This window comes from Lactuca virosa, chromosome 5 (assembly GCF_052849685.1).
Source record: "Lactuca virosa cultivar CGN04683 chromosome 5, Lactuca_virosa_CGN04683_v6, whole genome shotgun sequence".
Taxonomy (NCBI): Eukaryota; Viridiplantae; Streptophyta; class Magnoliopsida; order Asterales; family Asteraceae; genus Lactuca; species Lactuca virosa.
In genome coordinates, this window is record NC_136430.1 from 400,738,172 (window position 1) to 400,763,459 (window position 25,288).

A 25,288-nucleotide genomic window follows, 5' to 3' on the forward strand; every position below is an offset into this window, starting at 1 on the left:
TTCTCAAATCTGAAAAGATGGGAAAGTACTTTAGTATCATGTTTGTGATCATCTTAATGATTTAGAAATCATATCACAATTAGTCCTCCAAAAGGTCTTCTTAGTGCATTCTTATGACTAAGAAGAGGAGTCATGAATTGTTGAAATGGTTAGATCAGGAAGATGAGTCATACTTCGTTCCAAAACAATTCTTAGAGTCATACTCCAAGATTGTAACTTGAGTGACATATCTTAAAGAATGGTTTAAAACACTTGTCAAATGTAAGAGTAAAAGTGTCCTACTCTTGTACATTTGAAATTGGTAAGTTGTGATGTTTTGGATAAAACAAAGACTAACTAAGGCCAATTGTGTGAAGTGTTTGTCTTGATAAAGAATCCACACTATCTCTTGAATATTTGGCAAGACAGTCTTATATGTCAAGAGGATAGTGGGAGTCTTAAAGATCCTAAAAAGAATTTCAAGAACTAATCAAGAATAAAACCTGAGGTTCTTCACTAGCACACGACTTGAGGTTTATAACCTATCGTGTTGACATATTCTGTGCCCATTCCAGTTAAAGTTGGCTTTGCATAGGAGTTCTGAAAGTTCTCAATTGGTTGCATAACAACTTGGAAGCAATGGCTGGCCCTGTACTGCCAGGTGGCAAGAAGTTAAGATTGCATAAGTTCAGTCCATATGAGTTTGGATTTGTCATTATCCTTGTTTTATAACTATGGTTTTGACGATTCACATGGATAAGAACACATACACCATAAAAGCTAAGGGTCATAAGGTTTCTCTCCGATTCATGAAAATGATGGTGAGGAAACACTTCCACCAAGTAGATTTGAAGCAGATGGCAAAAGGTCTAAACAATTGAGACTATGATTACGGCATCCCTTTTCATAGTTCTGAAATTGTTTAGACACACATGCATGTTATCTAAGGAAAGGTGTATGATTTTGATAAAGTTTTATCAAAGCATCTCGTATCAGAAATCTGAACTTTGGTAAGAAAGTCAATAAAGTATTGTTTTCTAGAAGTCCAGCTGATTTCGGAGTACATGTCAAAGCTAGTGGGAGCATAAGTGTTATGCTAATAATCATCATGTAAGTGGGAGCATGATAATTATTGTTAGTGTTGCAAGTTAGCAATGTTAATTATAGAAAACAAAAGTTTCAATTCGTGAGGCTACAGGGATTGAAAAAGTTGTTTTTGCTATAATTAAGGGAGAGGATATACTTCATTTCAGTTCTAAAGGCTTAGATTGAGACCTTAATCATCTTTAGTCAAGAATATATATATATATATATATATATATATATATATATATATATATATATATGAATTTCATGTTGGATTGGTTCAACTTAAGGAAATTCTATATATTGCGTTCTCAAAATTCGATTATGATTACGGCATCCCTCTTCATAGTCAAATTTTGAAAACTTGGCAAATAAAAATATTGTAGAAAAAGTCTGGTCTAGAATCATGTCTTTATGTGAGACATCATGAATCGTGTACCATTTGCTTTGGGTACAGGATCGATTGCATGTGCTATAATATTTGTCATTTCTAAATTTTTCCAAATGCCCAGAGGCATTAAGAAGGGAAAAGGTCTAGAATTAGACATGACTAAAATGATTAAGCAATTGTCGAGGACAATCTGAGGTTTACCAAAGATTGGTTGCTCAGGGACAGTTGGAAGTATAATGCTAATTTTGGAAGGACCATATTGACATATTCTGAAAAGAGGCATCTCTTATTCAGAAGTGATAGTCAAAATGAGAATATGGAGTTGTCTCCATAGGTGGAAGTTATCTGTGTAAGATTAGAAAACTTAATGCAAGAAGCATGTCCAAAGCAATGTACTTTGAATATGAGACTTAGTTTCCATGGAGTTGATCTCCATTGGAATACCTTATAATGACTGTTGACAAGTCTTTGTGACTTTGTACATATTCATTACAGGAGGGTCAGTGCATATAAGTTTAAAATCTAAACAGATTTCGATAAATGATAGGAATTTGAAATTCTCACATTTTTCGATAAGGATTTGGGAGTGTGAAATTAGAATCATTGAAATTATGTTCAATTGGTTTATTTCACAAAGTAAGGATCATAGACAAACATAGAGTGCATACTTGGTGTATGGCAAAGCTATTGTTTAAGAAAAACATAGTGTACATGCTTGGAGCATGGGACAACTAGTGTTTTTAATTCAAGTATAAATTTGATAAAACCGAAACAATGAATAATGAGTAATCAGTATGGTGATAAATAAAAGTGTTTATTTATATTCATAGGGTTTGATACCATATTTGATTCATTTATTCTTGTGTTTCATTTTGCATGTTTTGACTTCCAGAATAACTAAGTCGCTCTTCCTGAATGATTAAGTTATTCAAAACATCCACAGTCGGTCATATGTTGGAAGTAGATATGAATCAAGACTGTCATGGGTTGGTTTGTAGAGGTCCAAGTCGGTGGACAAAGTGGTGCTACAACACTCATGAGTGCTCATAAGTTCTGAGTATTGGATTCAACCCATGCTCATTTGAATCACTTCATGGATTTTATCACGAGTGATCATGAGACGATAATATCTTATATTCTTAAAACCTAGAGATATGAGTTGTTACTATGAGTTGGTTATACATTGATTGCACGAAAACGCATTGGTAACTCGATGTTATAAACCGTGCCTTTGTGTATGATTCAACAAGTAGTAGAACAAGCCATATGAGTCGAAGTTTATCCATTCCTTTTACCTTCGGGATAAAAGCGATATCTGTGGGCCCCTCGATGATTTAGCGATGACACACGTGAGTGCTTGGCCAAGCCAGGACTGATTTGATTTGTTCAATCAGTCAGTCATCATAAATCGAAAATCAGGAAACAACAAATGGACAGATAGAATGATTATAATCCATGTCTCAGTCCATATGATATCTAGAATGGAGGAATATATGATCCCTTATCTAATGGACAAGTCATTGACAAGGTCAGAGTTCGACAACGGCTTTAAGAGCTACTATTGCCAGTTAGGTTTTAAAGTCATACTCAATAATAGTTTTAGACTTATCCAAGTGGGAGACTGTTGGATTAATGTCTAAGTCCATAACTATATTTGGTATGTACTTGACCCGACCCGGCATGGTCCATTTGGGTTGCACTTCACCGGCACAATTTATATGGATAGTCTTTTGAGAATAGTATATTTATGATTTATATAAATATATTATAAGTTCTAATATATTAATATGGAATCATTTTTATTTAATTAGTATTGATCAAGAATTAATTTAGAATTAATTAAGTGATCAAAAAGAACTAATTAAATATGGACTCTTATATATATGGAATAGGCCAAGTTCATTTAGGTTGGTCTAAGCTTTCATGGATGGTCCATGGAGCTTTTAACCCATGGATCCTATGTAAATGAAAGGTCATGGGTATTAGGGTTTACATGGATGTAACCCTAATCCTCCATAATATATAAAGGGGTCCTTGGCTCACAAAATTGGCACAAGTGTGTGAAAATAAGAGTGGGCCGATTTTAGTGTGCATACATATTCTCTCAAGTTCTTCCAAGGTGTTTTGGTGATTTGTGATTCCATTTGAGGCTTCCACACTATTGGGGCTAAGCTCTTAAAGCTTGAAGACATCAAGCTACATCAAAAGGTATGTCATCTAACTAGAACTTTGTAGTATAGGTGCTTCATAATATGCTAGGTAGGATGAAACCTTGGAATAGTTAATATTTGCATGTATAATAGAGAAACCATAGATCCAAGGTTTATAGGGTTGCATGTACACCATAGGAGTGTTAGAATGCTCAAAACATAAGAAACATACAGATGATCATGCAGATATAATCATAAGTAGTCCTACAGATCTACCAGTCTAAGCATATCGACAACTTGCATATAATCATGTAGATCTATCCCATACTCAGCATATCAATGTATAGCAGGATATCAATCTAATGGGCCGGCCTTGGTACCTTCGACCCGTAAGTACAGTGAGGAAAACTCACCTCACAGTTTGAACAATCGCTGATAAGGTCCTAACTCCGAATCTCAGCTCTAACCATCACCTATTCATCTCAATGACAAATTCTCAAACACCATTCAAAATACCCCTTGGTCAAAGTCAAAGTCAAACTGGTCAAAATCAACAAGTCAACTAAGTCAACTCAACCGAGTCAACCCAGCTGAGTCAACTCAGCCGAGTCAACACAGAACACGTACGCAGGGAGTACTCCAAATGTACACGGGGCGTACTCAAGCATTGACCACTATCGGGGAGGTTGACCACGTACGCGCTGCATACTCATATTACGCAGGGTGTATGCCCAATCTTCCCAAACTCTCATTAAGAGCTTAATGCCTTAAGCTCTTGCGTCCAACTTTCAGATCCAAGGCTAAATCATCCTCAAGAGTCATAAAGTTTCCAACTTTATGACTTTGCATGTCCATTAAGTGTATAACTCAACATCTTAATACATTAAGACACTCTAAAGAATGCATGGAGGCAAACCAACCATTAAGACCCCACTTTTATGACTCAAGACCCTTCCTAAGGTCTGAAAGGACGAATTAATGGGTCAAGAATAAGCCATGCTCAAGAATCACCATTTTGGGACCAAAAAGTGACTTAAAATAGCAAAAACCTAGATCTACAAGATGAAGTGGAAACGTTGCAAGCTTTATACCCTATGGAGGTTGCAAGCAAGGTAGAAATCACAAATCCAAGGTGCTTCCCAACTCCAAGCTCTTCACACTTCACTCTTCACCTTTAAGAACTCCTTTAAAACACTCCAATGGCTCCAAAAAGGCACTCTTTCACTTAGGGTTGCTTGGGGGTCATTCTCACAGAGAGTGGCTAAAGAAGGAAGGGGACATGAGGTTATATGGATGATTATATGGCGCCAAAACCCTAAAAATTAGGGTTTGCATGATCTTCACGTACGTCCTGCGTACGAGGTGTACGTCCAACGTACTAAGGTGAGCCCTAGTACGCTTAGCGTACACACGTACGCTCAGCGTACTCAAAAATCCCGAAATTACCAAAATGCCACTATGGGCCCTTTTTTGATTTGAAATTATCTTGGTATATGAGTTGAATTACATCAAATTGGTAAATGATAAAAATATGTGATTATTTTACTTGTTTAAAATTTGATCTAAATGGCTTTGAAGAGTTACAAAACTTGCCATCAAGTTTTGGAACTCAAAAGTTTTTTAAGGAGTTACAAAACTTGCCATCAAGTTTGGAATCCAAAAGTCTTGAAGAGTTTCATAACATGCCCTCAAGTTATGGAATTTGAAAAGTCTCATTCATGAAACATTAACTCCTTAAGTTATGGAATTCAAAAGGTTTTGAATAGTTACAAAACTTGTCCTCAAGTTTTGGAACTTGAAAAGTCTCACTTATGAAACTTTAATTCTACACTTTAGAATTTTAAAAGTCTAAAATTCAACTCTTATGGCTTTATTAAATTAAGTAAGTGTTTAATTAAAAGAGAGAATTAATAAATCCATAATGACATGGTTTAAGTTTAATTAAGTTAAAAGTCTAATTTATTAATAGATTAAACCACTTAGTATTTTTAAATGTGTAAAATACACCCTTATACTATATAAAATTAAAAGTTTAATATATTATATATGTATAAGTTAAAAGTTAGTCTTACTGTTAGTAGGACTCATTCACGAAGCTGGTCTATAAGGGGTGTTTAAGGAAGCGGCCTGTAAAATGACCGCCATTGGGTATACACTCTTACCCATCGCACCCTTGACCAGTGGAGGGTCGTTAACCAAACGGGTTTGACAAGACATTTAAATCCTCATTAAAAGAATAATGAAATATAAAGTAACTAAACATTTTATAAATTCCCAATCTTAGTTACTTTAGGAAAAATGTGAATTTGGTGCTAATCCATGAAATTACACATTGCACCTTATTAGTCGTTAGTGGAGCGTGTGTGGTTAACCGGCACACTAATATGGGACTAATGTAGGATGGCAATGGGTAGCTCGGAGATTATCATAGATCAATGGAGCATGTGTGGTTAACCGGCACATTGATTAGGTGATAGATGTCTTCGAGGGTACCAAGCTAATTTGCATGGTTATTCGCACCTTGTTTGTGATCCTCGGTATCCCAGTCACAAACTTGAAGGGCATAATCGAGATTAAACATGCCATTGAAAAGTTCAATGAATCTCAAAGAATCTAGGAATGTCAATTCATTTAAAACCTAATGTTCATTTTCGTTTTTCATGGTGGAAATTGGTAAATCATCATTTACCTACCGACAAATAGTTTACAATTGGATTACGACATCCCTCTTCCGAATTGTAAATTATTGTGTCGGGTCCTAGCCTTAATATTTCATTTGGGTGTTATATTAAGGACTTAAATCAACTAAATTGAATTTCTCCCTTGTAGATGTCTAGTTCTGACAACTATGATCTTCCTGAATCTTTTGGAAATAGCTTTCCTCATGAAGATGATGTTCCACGCTTCGATCATGAAAATGGAAATCATTCTTCACTTCCTCCACCTCCTTCAATTATTCTCCCTGACCCACATGTTCGTCGACTTGAAAAGTTCAAGATCACTCAAGCCCTATTGGCAAGCAGACATGAAGATTGAAAGTCTGGGAATGTTGGGTGTCGTGTTCCCAAGGAAGCTGGCTGTTGACTTGGTTCTTCATTCACTTCCTAAGTTATATAGTGAGTTTGTTAAATACTACTATGTGACAGACCACGACGTGACCCTTATCGATCTTACTTATTTGCTTATTGTTGTTGAATCAGCAATGATTTGGCGCACTGGTAAAACAAACTTGATTGGAAGATCTACTTCCCAAACTTCCATGGACATTGACAATGGCGACATTGGAACTCCAGAAAAGATTTCTCTTCCCAATGGAAAGGGATTGGCCAAGGTCAAACCGTTTGACCAAATGGTAAAGAGAAAGGCTAAGTATGTGATTGTCCCGTGTACCATTCCGAGAGAGTCTGTTTGTTTCTATTTCCAAGAGAAGGGGCATTGGTTGCGAAGCTGCCCTGACTACCTGAGAGATCTAAGAGATGGTAAATCAAATTGTATGGTTCTACTTCAGGTAAGTTCACTATCTAACTCTATTAAGTTCCTACTTATAGATTCTTAATACATGATGTGATAAGATTTCATTTTGATGTTTTGTAGGATCAAAGAAGATAAAGGAAGCTTGAAAGAAGAGTGAGCTGATTCTGATCGCGAAGAGATGGATTTCGATCGCATGGTTCGATGATCATATTTTTTTGAGCTGCTACTTTGGAGTTATGATAGATTGCTTAGGAATAGATAGCAACATAGTTTTTATTTGTATTTGCATTGTAAGGACAAGTTTTCCGCACCTTTTATAAATAAAGAAAAATTTTGTTTTTATTGACATTTGTGAAAATTGTTGTTTATATGTGTTTCCATTAATAGCAATGTTGAAAATGGTTTGATTCTTAGCTATATCAATTGTGGTATTGTCGTAATTTTCTAAGTAAGGAAAGATTCTCATCGCCCAAGTTTCAATTAGATAGAAACTTGGAATCATATGATGTATGAAAATCTTGGTATTTGGGAAATTAAGACTAATTCCTTATTTACATATGTATGCAAGTCAAGTGAAAGATGAAAGGATCTAGTACACATTGATGTGTACTGGTCAGGTCCACCACAAAGGACGATAAAGTATATTCGTCATGATTTACTGAAAGTTTAGTAAATATGGTTATGCTTACAAGTTTAAGTGTAATTCTAATACCTTGAAAAGTTTCAATGTATAGCAGAACGAATAAGAAGAATCAATTAGGCAGAAAGATAAAAGTTTCTCCAATCTGAAAGGAAATGAAAGAACTTTAGTATCGCGTTTTATGATCATCCTAATGATTATGGAACCATATCTCAATTGATGCTCTAAGGACACCTTAGTGCACTTGCATGACTAAGAAGAGGAATCAAGAATTGTTGAAATGGTTAAATAAAAAAAAGTGAGTCATACTTTGTTCCAAAATCGAGTCTTAGAGTCATACTCCAAGATTGTGCCTTGAGTGACATAATCTTAAGTAGGTTTATAACACATCATGATATGTGGAGTAGAAATGTTTTACTCTTGCACATTTGAGATTGGTAAGTTGTGATGTCTTGGATAAGACAAAGACCAACTAAGACCAATTACATGAAGTGTTTATCTTGATAAGAACGCGCACTAACTGTTGAATATTTGATTGTCGAGAAATGTTCCTTGACGGAGAATCTTATATGTCAAGAGGTCAGTAGGAGTCTTAATGGTCCTGAATAGGTTCAGGAACTAATCAAGAATAAACCTATTGTTTATCACTAGCACACGACTTAAGGTTTATAACCTATCGTGTTGACATATTCTTGTTTCTGTGCCTATTCCAGTTAGTTTGACTATGCATGTGAGTTCTATGAGTTCTTATTTGAATGCATAAGGCAAATCACCTTGATCAATGGAAAGTACATTGATTTGTATAGGTGAGCTGCTCAACAACATGGAAGCAATGGTAGGACCCTTGTGTTGGCAGTTGGCAACAAATAAGATTAAACAAGTTCAGTCCATATGAGTTTGGATTTGTCATAAACATTGTCTTATGATAGTGGTTGGTAATGACAGATTTATATGGATAGGAACACATACACCATTAATCTAAGTGACAAAGGTTTCTCTCCGCTTCATGAAAATGATTGTGAGGAAACGCTTCACTAAGTAGATTTTAAAGAGATTACAGTTGTGTTAATTGCATTCTCAGATTCGATTATGATTACGACATCCCTCTTCATAGTTCGAATTGTGAGATATGGCAATATAGTTTGAACGTTCGGGACTTACTGCTGTAAGTTCTGAAATTGTTTAGACACACATATGAGCTATCTAATGAAGGGTGTATGAGCTCGTGAAGTCTAGATAAAGATTTTTCAAAGCACCACGTATCAGGAATCTGAACTTTGGTAGGAAAATCAATAAGTATTGATTTCTAGAAGACCACCTGATTTCTGAGTATATGTCAAAGCTAGTGGGAGCATAAGTGTTATGCTTGTAAGAATGTAATTATTATGCTAGTGGGAGCACAATTATTACATTAAGTATTGCGAGTTAGCATGCTAATCATAGAAAACAAAAGTTTGCAAAGTTGCACAGTTTGAAAAAAATTGTTTTGCTATAATTAAGGGAGAGGAACTCATACTTCATTTCAAATCTAAAAGCTTAGATTGAGATTTTAATAGAATTTAGTCATGAACATATATGAATGTTACGATGAAATGATTCAACATAAGGAAATTCTATATGTGGAAATATTATAGCGAGAGACTGGTAAAGTATCATGTCTTTATGTGAGACATTATGAATCGTATCCCATATGCTTCAGATATAGGATCGATTACATATGCTATAATATTAATCTGTTTGAATTTTCCAAATGCCTAGGGCATTAAGAAGGAAAATGGACCAGAACCGTATATGACCAAAGTTGTTAAACAACTGTTAAGGACAATCCAAGGTTCGCCAAAGATTGGTTGCTTATGGACAGTTAGAAGTATAGTAATGGATGGACCTTATTGACATGATTATGAATAGATAGGATTGTCACATGGCAAATATGGAAATGTTTCCATAATGGGAGTTAGATATTAAGAATCTATGTGTAAGTTAGAAACTTTCATGCATGAAGGATGTTTAAAGGAATGTACTTTGAATATGAGACTTCGTATATGTGGAATTGTCCTGTAACAATCTCCATTGGAATACTTTGTAATATCTTTTGCCAAAGTCTCTGTGAATTTTGTGCATAGTCATTACAAAAGGATCATTGAATTTAAGTTTAGAATCTAACAAAATACAGTAAATGGAAAGAATTTGGTATTCTTACACTTATGATAAGGATTTGGAATTGTGAAATGAATATCATTGGAAATGTTTACAATTGATCTATTTCACAAAGTAAGGACCATAGGTAAACATAGTGTACATGCTTGGAGCATGGGATGACTATTGTTTTAATTCAAGTGTTAAGTTGATTAGTCGAAACATTATACAGTGAATAATGTGTAATCAATATGGTGATTAAATAATAAGTGTTTTATTTATATTCAAAAGTTTTGAAACCATATTGGATTCGATTATTCTTGTGTTTCACTTTGCATGTTTTACTTCCCAAATAACTAGGTTATTTAAACATCCACAGTCAATCATAATTTGGAAGTAAGTAATGAGGTAAGACTGTCATGGATCTTACTGTAGATTGTCTAAGTGTTTAGACATAGCACAAGTTTGCTGCAGTGTTCATGAGAACTCCAGTAATATGATTTGAGTATTGGATTAAACCCAAACTCATGTGAATCACTTCATGGATTTATCACGAGTGATTGTGAGACGATAATATCTTATATTTTTGAAACCAAGACATGTGAGTTGTAGTTTACAAATCGGTTGCACATTGATGATACGTAAACGCATCAGTAACGTGATGTTATAAAACGTATTGTTGTGTGTGATTTGATGAGTAAATAGTACAAGCATATGAGTCGAAGTTTATCCGTTCCTTTTACCCTAAGAGGGATAAAAGCGATATATGTGGGCCCCTCGATGATTTAGTGATGACACCCTAAGCGCTTGGCCAAGCCTGTACTGGTTTGATTTGTTCAATTAGTCAGTCGTCATAAATAGGAAATCGGGAAACAACACATGAACATAGAGAATGATTATAATCCATGTCTCAGTTCATACGATATCTTGTAGAATGGAGGAATATATGATCCCTTATCAATGGACGCGTCAGAGTTCGACAGCGGCTTTTGAGAGCTACGATTGCTAGTCGGTTTTTGGAGTCGTACTTGCAGTTATAGTTATTAGACTTATCCAAGTGGGAGACTGTTGGATTAGGTGTCTAATCCCATAACCATAATTGGTATGTACTTGACCCGATAGTAGCATGGTCCTTTTGGGTTGTCTTCACCGGAGCAATTTGATAGGATGGATATTTGAGAAAGAGGTTATTTGTGATTTATTAATATATTATAAGAATAATATATTAATTGAGAAATCATATTATTTAATTGGTATTGGTCAAAAATTAATTTAGTGATGAAAGGAGACTGATTAAATTAACGGGGACTGATTAAGTAAATCAGTAATACATATAGTTTGGGCTAATGATCCATGTTGATTAGGATGGACTAATTTTATGTGGGAGTCCATGAAGAGCTAGTCCAAAGGGCTTATCATATGGATTATTGCACTAAAGGCCCAAGGAAGTGAATTAGGATTTACTAGTGAAACCCTAGGAATTCCAAACTATAAATGTAACCCCTAGCATCACCAAAAAGGCCCCTAAGAGTTCCAAGAAGAACCCTAGCCGTTTTTGTGTGCCTCCTAGCCTCTCTCTCATTATCCTCCATTTGCTTATGGTGTTTGTGACTTATTAGAGGCATCACATTTAAGGTGCTAAGCTCTTGAAAGGTCAAGTTTTACAAGCTACAACAAAGAGGTAATTTTCTAACTTGTTTTTATCTTTCAATTATCAATGTTGTATGCTAGTTAGGCTTCATGCTTTGGAAAAATGAAAATTGCATGTATAACTAGAGAAAACTTAGATCCAAAGCATTAGGGTTGTATGTGCACCATAGGGATGTTATAGTGCTCAAAACCCATCAGGTATACCTTTAGATCTATGACCTTGAGGGGCTCACATGGCATAAAGGTGCAAACTTTATGGCTATGGCAGCCCCATGCAAGCTATAAGTTGCCTTTTTAGCCTTTTAAGCTTCAAAAGGCCATGCATGGGAAGAAATTTATGAACTTTACGTGTTCAAATGATGTCTAAGGCCTAGATCTATGTTAGTATGCTTTAGTTTGGAGTATGGATGACTTGTGGACCAAGATCTAAGTCCTAAAGATTTAGGGTTTGAGCTAAACTCGTCAAATGAGGGTATTAGTGGGTAAAGTTGGAAACTTTACCCTTAAAAAGACATTTCCAGTGTATATGAGAAGCATGAAGCTTAGATCTGAAGAGTAGGGGATTAATCCTTTAAGATGGCCCAAACAGACTGAGGAACTCGGTGAGTCCAGAGAGGGACTCGACGAGTCGAGTCGTTTTGTCCCGATTTTGTACAAGGTAGAACTCGGCGAGTCTGTGAAGGGACTCGACGAGTTGATTTGCCAAATCGCAACTATGAGTAGCCAGGGGGATGACTCGACGAGTTGGATCGCGATTTCAGGGTTTTTGATTTATAGAACTCGGCGAGTTGAGTCAATCCAGAACGTTGACTTTGACCAGAATGTTGACTTTAACCAGGGATAAAATGGTCATTTTACCCTAAGAAGGATTATCAGATTTTGACTAAGTGTTATTGTGATAATGATAGTCGGGGAGTCGTTGGAGCAGTCGTCAGAGATTCCTCACGCGAGATTTCACAGTTAGCTTACGAGGTGAGTTTTTCCTCCAGTAGGAACGGGTCGAAGGTACCAAGGCTGGCCCGTTTATGTATGTTAGTATGTTCCGGATTAAGGTCCGATGCCGGGAGGGGCCCAATGTAGGTTTATATGTTTTTCCGGATTTCGATCCGATGCTAGGACGGTACCCGAAAAATGTTAGTATGCTTGATGTCTTTGTGATTCTTGCATGTGTATGTAGTTGTATGTTTCCGAACTACGGTCTGATGCCGGGTCGGTTCCCGAGGAATGTTTGTATGCTTCTAGATTTCGGTCTGATGTCGGGCGGGGCTCGAGGAATGCTTATATGTCGATAGTTAAGTGGTTATGCTTATGTTATGTGTATTAGTAGTTATGCTCATATGTATGCCGAGCTTTGCTCGATGCCGGGCGGGGCCCTATGCCATATGCGGTCTGATGCCGGGCGGGGCCCAATGCCGGACAGTGCCCGATGTAGCAAGGCGGGGCCCAATGTATGTTATATGTGATTATGTGATTATGTGTATGGTATGTGGTAGTTTGGGGAGACTCACTAAGCTTCGTGCTTACAATTTTTAGTTTTGGTTTCAGGTACTTCCGCTAGTAAGGGGAAGAGCACACACCACAACTTTTAGCCTGGGAGGATTCACTCTAATGTTTTGACATATGATTTTGATATATTGACAGATGTTATGGTATTTTTAGAGATACACAATTTATGACTTTTATATGATGGATGATACTTATGGTTTTTATTAATGAATTAAAATGAAAATTTTGGACTCCATTTTTGGGATGTTTCAAAAATGTCCAAAAGGACAACTCATTTGGTCTAGAGTATCTGATACTCAAATGGACCAAGATTATGGGGCTGAAAAGCACAAAACTCCACAACTAGCAAGTTCTAATGAACTAACCAACAAGTTCAGAGCTTTATACCTATAAATGAAGCTTGAGGGCAAGATGCTACTATATCCAAAGATGTCTTGAGTTTCTAAGGTGAATCAACTTCATTCTTCCTCCTTAAAGATCACCCAAAACACACTCTAAGGCTCAAAATGCTCACAAAGGTGTATTAGGAAATGTCGATTTTGGTGGGAGGTGGGACTCTTACCTCCCCCTCGCTGAGTTTTCAAACAACAAAAACTATCACTCCAGTATCGGTGCACCACCGTTTGAGCTTCTCTATGGGATGAAATATTGTACCCCGGTCTGTTGGGGAGAGGTCGGTCACATGGTCATGGGGGAAAAAAAGGTGGTTCTTCAGACGACGGATCTTAATCAACTGATCAGACAGAGACTACATACAACACAGAGTCGACATAAGAGTTATGACGACTGGCGTCAATCCGAGTTGGAATTTCAGGTTGGCGACATGGTTCTACTGAAAGTATCACCTTGGAAAGGTATAATACGCTTCAGGAAGAGGGGAAAGTTGGGGCCCAGATATGTTGAGCTGTTTCGAGTGATTGCCAGGGTTGACAGGGTAGCTTATCGGTTGGATTTTCTTGAGGAGCTCAGTCAGATTCACAACACCTTCCATGTTTCTCACCTTCGAAAGTGTGTGGCTGATGATTCAGCGGTTGTTCCTTTGGATGATATTCAGGTTGATGATCGCCTGAATTATGTTGAGAGACCAGTAGCGGTCTTGGATAAGAAGACGAAGGCCTTGCGCAACAAGGTGGTATCTTCGGTCAAGGTCCAATGGCAGCATCAGAAGGGTTCCGCATGGACTTGGGAACCCGAGACGGATATGCGAGAGCACTACCCTGAGTTATTCGTGACAACGGACTTCGAGGACGAAGTCTGATTCAAGTGGGGGAGAATTGTAACATTCATAATCCTGGAAAATTACATTTTTGACCCTTATGCATGAAAGTTATTGCAAAATTAGTCCCATGGTGGATTAATGAGGAAGGCGCCTTTTAGCTTTGTACATTGGGCGTATGTGGCCGAAGGCCAAACCCTAATTTTTAGGTTTTGGACCCTATTTAAGCATCATTAACTCCCCAGACTCCTTCCGTCATCAACCTCCAGCACCATTTCGTATATTGCAAACCCTAATCCACCTTTGTGAGCATTTTGAGCATTAGAGTGTGTTTTTGGTGTTCTTGAAAGTGGAAGAAGGAAGTGGATTCACCTTAGAAGCTCAAGACCTCTTTGGATCCAGAAGCATCTTGCCCTCAGGCTTTGTGTAAAGGTATAAAGCTTTGAACTTGTTGGTTATTTCATTAGATCGTACTAGTTATGGAGTTTTGTGCTTTTTAGCCACATAATCTTGGTGTATTTGAGTATGAGCTACTCTAGACCAAATGTGTTGTCCTTTTGGACGTTTTAGAGTGTCTAGAGTGATAGAAATGTGATCTTGGCCCTTCTAGTCCTTCCATGCAAAGGTTATAATGTCTTATTGGGTTAAGAAGATAGGATTTTAAGGTTTGGGCACTTAATAGCCATGCAAGATCATAAAGTTGGAAATTTATGGTTTAGAACACTATTTGGGACTAGATATGGGTTTTGGACCGAAAAGACTTATTAGATTAAGCTCTTATTAGAAGGAAAGGCTGGTAGAAGAGTATGTTGGGCGTACTTCTGAGTACGATGCACGCCTGCATGTACTCCCTTAAGCCTCCATATCTAGATTGTGTGTACACTAAGCGTACATGCTGAGTACGCTGGGCGTACTCAGCCCTAGTCAACTCGGTTGACTTTTTGACCTTTGACTTTGACCTAGGGATATTTTGGGTATTTTGAGTTGTAGTCTGAGGTTTGGTCATTGTTTGTTGTAAAGGTGATTGGTAGAGTTGTATTCAGAGCGATGTGTTGTTCAACTATTTCGTTAGACTGTGAGGTGAGTTTTCCTCACTGTACTTGTGGGTCGATGACACCAATACCGACCCACTGGATTATGTATCATGGTGTACTAGATTGATGTTATGTTGAGTATGTGTTATACTGGTAGATCTATATGATTATCTATTTGCTAGTTATATGTTTATCTGTTGCATATGTCGACATAGTGTGGTTGGGTTGATGATGTATTGCTTTGTGCTGTAAGGCAACAAACCTGGACATTCTAACCGGAAGGTTGTGGGCCAGGGGTAATCCAACGAGGAGGTTGTGGACCTAGTATGTGTTTTGTATATGTTCTGTTGTGTGGTATTGTGGGGGAAGTCAGTAAGTTTTGACTTATATTTTAAGTTTTATGTTTCAAGTACTTCAGATGATCGGGGGAAAGCAAAGACGTGATCGTGCACATCCTCATGATTTATGATATTTGATTTTGGGACACTCTGATATGTGATTATTATCTTTGGAAACAATGTTTTGTAAACAATTGTGGCTTTTGGTTGGATTTTAAAATTGAAAATTTTATCTTGGTTTTTGGGATGTTACATGATCGTTACTATAGCTTGCATTGATGATTAAATAGACAATTAGAGAGAACAAGTCCTATGATTAAAATCAAAATCCTAAGCGTGTTTAAAAATCTAAACTTGTTCGACATTACTTCATCGTTTTTGTTGCACTTTGCAACATATGTTTCTTCTAAGTTACGTTGTAGACGAACTATGATCTTGTCATTAAAATACACATCATCATTAAACTGATGGAAACAAAAAAAAGACAAAAGGGAGGGCATGAACATATTCTTTTAATGTGAAATAGGCAGGCCCAACTCTAAGAAGGGGCAAGGAGTGCAGCCGCACAGGGCCCCAAAAAAATAGGGCCCGAGTTTTGCAAAATTATATAATTAAGGTATTAATATATTTAATGTTTTCAGATTTTTAACACAAATATGCATCAGTTTAGCCGGTTAAAGTGGCGTGTGTTTAAATACACAAAGGACGCGGGTTCGAATCCTTCTAAATTTAGGCTTTTTTTTTTATTTTTAACGTTGGCTTATTCTAACTTTATTACGTTTAGCTCTATATAAGAAGGATGTTGCTCCATATAAGACTGGAGGGTATGAGAGGGGTGTTTCCCTCACTTTTTGTGAGCCACACCACCATTTCCCTCACCTAAAACCCAATGAATGAGTGGGAAAGACTTCCCTCACTATTTTTTTTTTTTAAAAAAATTAATTGATTTTTATGATTTATAATTTTTAAATTAAAAATAACCAAAAAAATTAATTAAAAAGAAAATGCATTTCATTAATTAAAATAAAAATTACAATAAACCTAAAATTTAAAAAACTAGAAAATTAAAAAAAAAACACAAACAAAAAATCAAACAAACCAACAACGACCTACAAAAAATATTTTTTTTAGAATTTTTTCCCTCTTTTTTATCACGAGCTCGAGAGCCGATCCTGAAAGATGATCGATGTTTTTCATCAAAAACTTCATATCCTCCATTTCTTGTCTCTCCGCCCGCTCCTTCTTCCTTGCTTCTTCTTTTTCTTTTTCTTTGTCAAACGCCAAACGTTCGGAGAAATTAAGATTATATCGATCAAACGACGCTGTTATTTTCCGCATTTCGTTAACGTCCATGCTGAAATCCGATGCACCCGAAGAAGTCCTTTTTCCCTTCCTCTTTGCTTTGTCCCTACCCATTGGGCGGACAATTTCTTCTAGCTTGAGTTCGTCGTCCTGATTCAAATCTAGACCGACCCGAACATCGGAGGAGGTTGTGTAACCACTAGAGCCCGTTTTCGTTCGCTTTGATTGTTGGACTCCAAAAATAAAATCTTGCTCGTATTTTTTCCACCTAGGACTTCGGACCAATATTTTCCAACAATCGTGCCACTTGAATGATTTTCCGACTTCCTCAAGGTAAAATTGCAAAGCTTCTTGAAGTATTTGTTCGTCGCCTTGGCCGCTTTTTCGTTGGATTTTTAGGTTGTTGTACAAACCGTTTATTTTTGAAACCCCATTTGCTATTTCTCGAAACTTCGAATTCAGTTGATGTTTCGTACGGTAGTCGTCACCTTTTTCTAGCTCCTCTCGAAACCGTTCTAAAATGCAAAACCAAAAATGGTCTCCCGGTTGTGCGTTTCCATGAATCGAATCTTCAGAAATGTCAGCCCAAGCTTTTACCAAAACTAACTCTTCGTGTGGAAGCCATGTTGTGGGCTTTTGTCTTCCCGGTTGTGCGACACCCTTGCGCGCTTGTTGTTTTCCTTTGCGTCGTTGTGGGGATGGTGTTGGTTGAGTTTCGGGAACCATCTTTTCTTCTTCCGAGTCATCCAACTCATCGACAAGTTGGAATTGTTGTTGGGTTTGGGTTTGAGTTTCGGTTTGGGTTTGGGGTTGGGTTTGGTTTTGAGGTTGATTTGACGATTGTTGATCCGGAAAAACAACAAAGTTTGAAAACATTTGCGGCGTAACATTTGGAACTTGGATCGGGTAATATTGTCTAACATTTTGGTATTGAAATTGTAGTGGAGATTAAATTGGAGCATCGAGTTGGGGACGATAAACTGATTGTGATGATGAATCGATAGCAAAAATGTTTCGAGTAGGGATGTTTAAACTCGAACCATGACTTTTTTTTCCTTCGATCGGAAGTTGGGGTTTGATTATCGGGATTCATTTTTTTTGAGAAGAAAATAAAGAGGATATAGGGTTTGTTTGAATGTTGATTGGAGGTAAATAATTGGTATTTATAGTTGTTTAAAAAGTTAAAAAAAAAACAAAAACAAAAAAAAAGACTTTTAATGCATATATCCGTTAGTAAGAAATTTTTTTTTTACCGTTAATCAACGACTAATTCGAAAAAAAAAAGAAAAAAAAATTCCGGCCAATGATCGACGGAGAGAGAACGCGGCAAGTCCTCTCATCTCCGGTTTCCGCACCACCACTTCCCACACCGACGGTTCGGTGTTCCGTCGTGCGGGAAGCCTCCCGCTCCCTCTTCCCGCGATGATTTCGTCCAGCCAAAGAAGGATGCATATATACGTTAAATATTCTAAGTTACAATTTCTACCATTAATTTATGATCCATACTTAACAATTTATCCAATTCTCTTTACTAAGGCCCTGTTTGATATGTGTCTGACCGAGTCAGGTAGACATTTTTGGCTGACTCGGTCAGTTGAAGTTGTTTGATAAATAAAATTTAGGTGGCTGACTCGGTCAGCAAGATCTGAGTGAAAAAGAAGTTAGGACTTAGCTGACTGAGAAATGGAGAAAAGTTTTCCAAAGTTACCCATGAGCTTTTAAAATCCGACAGTGAAAAAGAGAATGCTGGGAATAGAACCCATCACCTCACACTCACAAACCACCATATTTACCTCTAAACTAGAAGTTTTCTTTTGTTATAGTTGGTCAAACATTTTATATATTGTATAACACTGATTATTATTATAATTATTATCATAATAATAATAATAATAATAATAATAATAATAATAATAATTATTATTATTATTATTATTGTTTCATAGAAATGTATAGAACATCAGGGTAAAATAGTCATTTTGCATCAGTCAGCACATTCAATCAGATGTACAATCAAACAACATGGTTTCTTACCCAGTAAGAATTTCTTACTCAGACAGACATTTCCCAATCAGCACTTTCTCAGTCAGCAACTATCAAACGGGACCTAAATCAATTTCAAAAAACTCTACATTTAGCCCCTAAACTTTTATAAATTTATATTTGTCATTTTGTTTATTAATTTAATTTATTTTTTTAGTTTTTCCAATTCAGCCTTTAATTTAAATTTATTATATATATATATATATATATATATATATATATATATATATATATATATATATTACTTAGGCCCCATTTTCATTTTTGGTTGTCGTTTAGATGTTACGATATGTTATTACTCGTTAAAATACTATGATTTTTCTATGTTTATTGCTATAAAGTTTATCGTCGTTTTAAAAAAACTTCAGTTTATATAATTAATTCATTACATGTTAGGGTATAAGGACATTTTTTTCCGGCTCGTCCTGGGCATTTGAATCCTCATGACCGGCCCTGGAAATAGGTATAGAGACATTTTACAACTATGAATAGAAGCATGAGAGAAACAGAATACAAATTGTTGCACTACCGGTTTCTGTTATTTGGAATCGCTTGGTAATATCGAACCTTGTTTTCCCGGTAACCGAATAAGAGCCAAATGCATAACTGATAACCAGACCGACATACCTTATGCGGTACCAACCGTACCGGTTCCGGTCAGTTTTTTGGGTCCAAACACACGTTATTAACACCAACAACATTATGAAAGAACAAAAAATTATATCTTACATGACAAAATATTATACATGTCCAGGTATTTCTTCAACCAACACCTTCAATTACCCAACTTTTTGTCTCAATCTTGAAACTATACCACCCTATAAGCCTTCATTTCCTCTTAAACCCCATTTTATGTTAATAATTACTTGCAAAAACCCAAGGTTTCCAGCTCCATTGAGGTACGCAAAGTTGGTTTTTTGGCTTCTCAAGACATAACGTTGCTAAACGGGGGTAAAAATGTTTTTAACATGACACGTTTGATGTCACATCAGCTTGGTAACTCGCTCAGAATGGTGAATTCTGCTAAATGACGGATGCATGCAACAAATCTTGAAAACTTCCAGGTTAGGTATAAAAATGATTTAGTGTAAAAGTGTAATTTTTAAAAAAACTTAAGGGTTTTTATGTAATTTTCTATTTATTTATTTATTTAACGGGAGTATGATTGAATTTGGGTTATTTTATTACATCCGAGTATATAATTGATCACTTGTGTTCTAAGATTGCTGATTTCTCTGGAATAAATGTTTTGTTATGGAAGAAAATGGTGAACATATGTTGCTGCTGCTTCTGCTGCATGGAAGAAGAGCCTAAATCCATCTTACCAGCCCCATGATTCTTCCCCCTTTTCAAAATTTTGCATCTCTGGTTAGTTTTTCCTCCAATCCGGTTTGTATCATCAATTCCTCATTCAACGCCGATTATCTTGAATTAGGAAGGTCGAATAGAATTCATGAACTTTAGTTCGAATTCTGCTAACAAATCATACAGATTTGAGTTGTTTCTCTTTCGAAATTTAAATCGCAGGTAAGGAGTCGCGGATTTCGATTGTTTAGAGGAAAAGGGATCGATTTTTCCATTTCGGAATTTGAAATTTATCTCTTCGAAGAAATTGATTAGTGTATATAGGTTAGGGTTTTATCTATGGGGACTCGAACCATGGGATCGCATGGTGGTGGTGGTGGAAATGGTGGAACCCAACATCCTAAATCCAACGGATTGTCAAAACAAGGCCCTTTGTATAACCTAACATTGGATGAGGTTCAACAACAATTAGGGGATTTAGGGAAACCTTTGAGTAGTATGAATCTCGATGAGCTTCTCAAGAATGTTTGGAGTGCTGAAGCTGAATCTAATCAAGGGCCTGTACATCAACACACATCATCCATGCCAGATCTTAGCAAGAAAACAGTTGATGAGCTATGGCAAGATATCCAAAAGAAGAAGAATACTACTCATAGTAGCGTTAGTAATGATAACAATCTTGAAAGGAAAAGTACCCGAGAGAAACAACCAACTCTTGGTGAGATGACATTGGAGGATTTCTTGGCCAAAGCAGGGATTGTTGCAGAATCTTCTCATGAGAAGAAGAAGAATCCAGTTTCTGTTGCAGGAGTTGAATCAATTGCATTGCCCCAACAAAATATCAATCCACAACAAGCACAATGGATGCAGCAGTATCAGATCCAGCCAATTCAACAGCAGCCACAACATGTGTTTATGCCAGGTCATCATCAAGTTCAACAGCCACTTCCTATGGAGACTGCTTATTCTGAGACTCAGATGACAATGTCTCCATTGATGGGGACTCTTTCTGATACACAAATTCCTGGCAAGAAAAGAGCTGCATCTGGAGATGTGATGGAGAAGACTGTGGAAAGAAGGCAAAAAAGAATGATCAAGAACAGGGAATCTGCTGCACGTTCACGAGCAAGAAAACAGGTATGCTTTCCAAATTTATATTTATTTTTAATCCTAGAAATACTATCATGTTATAAGAAAGTTCTATAAACTTGGATAGGCTTATACCCATGAACTGGAGAACAAAGTTTCACGTTTGGAAGAGGAAAATGAAAGACTCAGAAGAGAGCAGGTATGTCTTTTTTTTTTTATACTGCTTTATGATCACAAATGTTCTTTTGTTGGTCTTATTATGTCCTTATATTTTGGTACTATAATTTATGTTATTCTCTCTCTCTCTTTCTTATTATGATGTGATGTAGTACACCTATCATGAATGTGTCCCAAGTACAAGATAGTAGTACATCTTAACTTGAAACAGATATATATCTTAACTTATTATACATATATATGATGAAACAGATATTACTGTATGTTGGGAATATATGCATCTTGCCATATGTTTCTTTGAAGTCGCTGATGCATATATAATTATACCTATTTACTTGTTTTTAGAAAAGAAAACTAGAATATAATCAAAATCATGAATATCTGTTTGCAGGAGGCAGAGAACGTTTTGCCATGTGTACCTCCTCCTGAACCAAAGTATCAACTCAGAAGAACAACCTCAGCTTCTTTCTAACACTCTTCATGTCAAACATTATATGTACAAACAAATCTTCATGTCTTTCTCCTACTGGGACTACTTCAGATTTCATGTTTCATGTTTGCTAGTCTTAGTTTTTAGTTTTTTCTTTTCTTTCATCAAGGTATCATATTTATATGTCATGGATATGTAACTTCAACAAGACTTTTGGGCGTATCTAGTAGTGTTGAGTTATATAATTTTTTTGAAAGAAAATTGGACAATGAAGAAATTGAATTCGATTCATATTGTGGGAAAGGAAAAAAAAGTCATATTGTCAAAATTCATCAAACATTAGAAAGATATAAATTATAAGGCTGGGAATAACTTGTTAAGTTTCCATGGAAGTTTATAAAACTCATCACTTCGAACATCATTTCCATACACTGCAAACTTCTCCCACCATTCTTTCCCATTCTCGTTTTTCCCATGATTAATCGTGCAGTCCAATATCATTGCAATCATCACTGCAACACTTGCATGTGACATCAACACCACAGATACCATGTTATCAAACTGCAAACCAAATTATATGCACTGTTAACTGATACTGATATCAATAGAACAAACATAGCCCTAAAATATGGTAAAAGACATGAATGCCCTAACATACCCATCTTGCATGGGTGTGCATGGGGCCATGATTGGAGACCCAATGTTCTCGAAAGAACTGTGGAAGTGAAAGTCCAAGGGAGAAAGAAAGGCCTAATATGATTTTGGTCCTGAAGCTGTTGAGATTACAGAACTGCAAGTGCCCTAGACCTACAGAAGCTGCATTCAAATTTAACATTAACGTGTATTAATTAATTGATGATAAATAATTAGATATGAAAATGTATAGTAGTGATGAATTAGGAAGGGGGACATACATACACAACCAAACAAGATGCAGTATAAAGCTGCAAAGATTGGTAAAGGTATTGAAGCAAAAAAAGCTCCAAACTTTCCTGTTGAATGGAAAACAATTATTAGTTAATTAGCCTGAGAGCAAATTTTGATGAAAGGAAAGAAGGTGGGGATACCAAAGACTGAGAAGAAGATCATGAAAGCAGCTGATATTTGAATCACACGTCGACTCCCAACTCTTGTTAATGCCAATGCACCAGAATTTTCACTACAAATCATGGGATTTTGTGCTTCATAAAAGGAAAAAATGGCTAAATATTGTTAATATGAAAGTTCACAAGATCATTAAGTTGTTGTCATTACATGGATGCAGCAAATCCAGTAACATTTCCACACATGCCACCGATGAAAGTCCCTACTCCCTAACAACAACAAAAAAATGTGTTATTTATCTATTTTTTTTATTTTAGTTTTATTTTAATCTCAATTAAATTTGTAATGCGTATATATACCAGCCAGCCAATACCACGGCTCAAAACAGAAGGTGGGACAGGAGTGGCGCTTCCATATCTTGCTGATGCACTAAACGAGCCTGTTGACTACACATGAAGAAAAAGATTAATTTGTCAATGCATGCATTTAGGAAATTAAAGAAGAAATAAATTAAAGACATAGGTAGAGGAGATCTAGAATTAAACCTCAATGGAAGAGACGAAAGAAGCAACTATCATGGTGATAACTTCACCCACATCAAATGTAGGAGTACCCCATTGAAATGGATAAGGAACATAGATCCTGTGTAGTTACTAGTTAGTCATTTATAACAATTAATAAGATTACTTTTTTATTTTTGAATAAAAGTTCGAAAGTTCACCAAGGAGCTCCATGTATAAGTCCAGAATGATCTGTTCGACAAGTGTTTAAAGTGTCTGTAGATTTGTTGTATGCACCACTCCATGTCAAAATTCCAGCACATGTCCATGCAATCGACATAGAAAACAACACTGCAAACCGATCACATATTGGCCTCTTGGAAGTCATATATGGAGGAAGATACTACAAAAAGTCAATCAATATCATGCATACAAAGTTAGTTTGACTTTCTTTATATTATATAACTAATATTATCAGTGATTTCTCAAGAACTAGAACTTGCCTGTGAGATGAGGACTATCAACACCAACTCCCCAAGCCCGATTTCTATGCATTTTCCCAACTAAAACAACAAGAAAAGGTAAAATAATAATAATGAAAAAGTTATTTTCTTTCTTTTTCTTTCTTTCATCCCAATTATTATCTTTTTGACAACTAGAAATGGATCTTACCATGGGAAAAGCAAGGTGGTATAGGCCAAGTCCAGTGAAAGTAACAAGAGGAACAACCGAAAGAGGGCTAAGATACCTATACATACATAACACATATATAGTTAATATAAACAAACATACAATAAGTAAATTGAGTAATTAACATCAAACACTTTACTTTACAATGTTTCTCCACAAGCCAAGGAATCCAAGAATCATCTGGAAAGCTGAGGCGATGACAAGAGCACCTTGTATTCCTCTCATGGTCTGTGCAAATCTCTTTTTCCAACACACCAAATAAATTAAACCATTAGAATTGAAGAAGAAGAAGAAAAAAAAACAGTCAATATGTTTGATAAGATGATGTACGTACCTGATGAGGTTCTTGATACATACGATATCTTTTAGCATGAATTATGGAGATTACAGGGACTAAAAATGCATGTGATCCACCAACAATAGATGGCAATCGAGTTCCAAATATGGTTTGCGTTAATGTGTTGAATCCTGAAAGAAAAAGCAGCGTTTGAATCACCCTGGCTTTCTCAGCCTGGATTGATTCATTCAACAAGATTCATATTCTTTATAGAATGTAATATTCTATAATTGATGATAAAAAATGGATACTTTTAACTAATTACTTACATTGTCACCACCCATTTGAGAAACTGTCATGGTTGATATCAACACAGTGGTACCCAAAGACAAAACGTAATGTTGGAACCCCAATAACACTGCTTCCTCTACATTTGCAAAAAGATATATACAAGAATTATCAGCTATCTTTTTTGAATTTGAGTCTTAAATGTGTAGAATTATACAGATTTAGAAGAAGAGAACGAGTACTCACTCCATGGAGGTGGACTATTAACACAATATTGAACACCAGAAAGTTGCTCCATTACTGGGTGTGGCTGCAACTCTTGCTTAGGTGCATTTTGATTTTGTCTGGATTCTCCCTGGCCTTGATTTTGTCTGGATTCTCCCTGGCCTTGATTATTAGACATTGTTGTGGCTTAAACAAAGAGACGATGTTTTTGTGTATATAATTGGCTCAAAATGAAGAAGAAATACTCTTGAATTGTTGCGTGTAATTAACTTGAAATTGATGATGAACCAAATTTGTATGAATTTGACCGTTACTGAT

General features: G+C 36.2%; 2 protein-coding genes across 3 annotated transcripts; one reads left to right on the forward strand and one right to left on the reverse strand.

Annotated features, from left to right (window-relative positions):
- The first annotated feature begins 20,148 nt into the window (after nt 1-20,148).
- On the forward strand, nt 20,149-22,168 carry LOC145111061 (ABSCISIC ACID-INSENSITIVE 5-like protein 2). 2 transcript variants are annotated; one of them, XM_079047363.1, is made up of 4 exons: nt 20,149-20,313; nt 20,473-21,387; nt 21,467-21,538; nt 21,908-22,168. In XM_079047363.1, the coding sequence occupies exons 2-4, from the start codon at nt 20,590-20,592 to the stop codon at nt 21,986-21,988; spliced, it is 951 nt and encodes a 316-aa protein (XP_078903489.1). In that variant the 5' UTR covers nt 20,149-20,313; nt 20,473-20,589; the 3' UTR covers nt 21,989-22,168. The 2 variants fall into 2 exon arrangements, with proteins under 2 accessions (XP_078903489.1, XP_078903490.1); XM_079047364.1 differs by having other exon boundaries at nt 20,149-21,387.
- Nucleotides 22,169-22,300: 132 nt separating this feature from the next.
- On the reverse strand, nt 22,301-25,043 carry LOC145111060 (putative nucleobase-ascorbate transporter 10). Its single transcript, XM_079047362.1, has 14 exons — nt 24,992-25,043; nt 24,787-24,884; nt 24,515-24,691; nt 24,320-24,420; nt 24,163-24,238; nt 23,994-24,053; nt 23,712-23,893; nt 23,536-23,632; nt 23,350-23,436; nt 23,201-23,259; nt 23,014-23,105; nt 22,861-22,938; nt 22,605-22,762; nt 22,301-22,507 (listed from the first exon to the last, which is right to left on the reverse strand). The coding sequence occupies exons 1-14, from the start codon at nt 25,041-25,043 to the stop codon at nt 22,301-22,303; spliced, it is 1,524 nt and encodes a 507-aa protein (XP_078903488.1).
- Between the last annotated feature and the right edge of the window lie 245 nt (nt 25,044-25,288).

Bases quoted from the DNA above. Each gene is read 5' to 3' on its own strand.
- LOC145111060 (XM_079047362.1), bottom strand. From the start codon at position 25,043: ATGGAGCAACTTTCTGGTGTTCAATATTGTGTTAATAGTCCACCTCCA. The intron at 24,239-24,319 runs GTAAAGTGTTTG...ATGTATGTATAG, and splicing joins TTGTGGAGAAACATTGTAAA to GTATCTTAGCCCTCTTTCGG. The intron at 22,763-22,860 runs GTATGTCCCCCT...ATTTGAATGCAG, and splicing joins CATCTTGTTTGGTTGTGTAT to CTTCTGTAGGTCTAGGGCAC.
- LOC145111061 (XM_079047364.1), top strand. From the start codon at position 20,590: ATGGGGACTCGAACCATGGGATCGCATGGTGGTGGTGGTGGAAATGGT. The intron at 21,388-21,466 runs GTATGCTTTCCA...AAACTTGGATAG, and splicing joins GTTCACGAGCAAGAAAACAG to GCTTATACCCATGAACTGGA. The intron at 21,539-21,907 runs GTATGTCTTTTT...ATCTGTTTGCAG, and splicing joins AAAGACTCAGAAGAGAGCAG to GAGGCAGAGAACGTTTTGCC.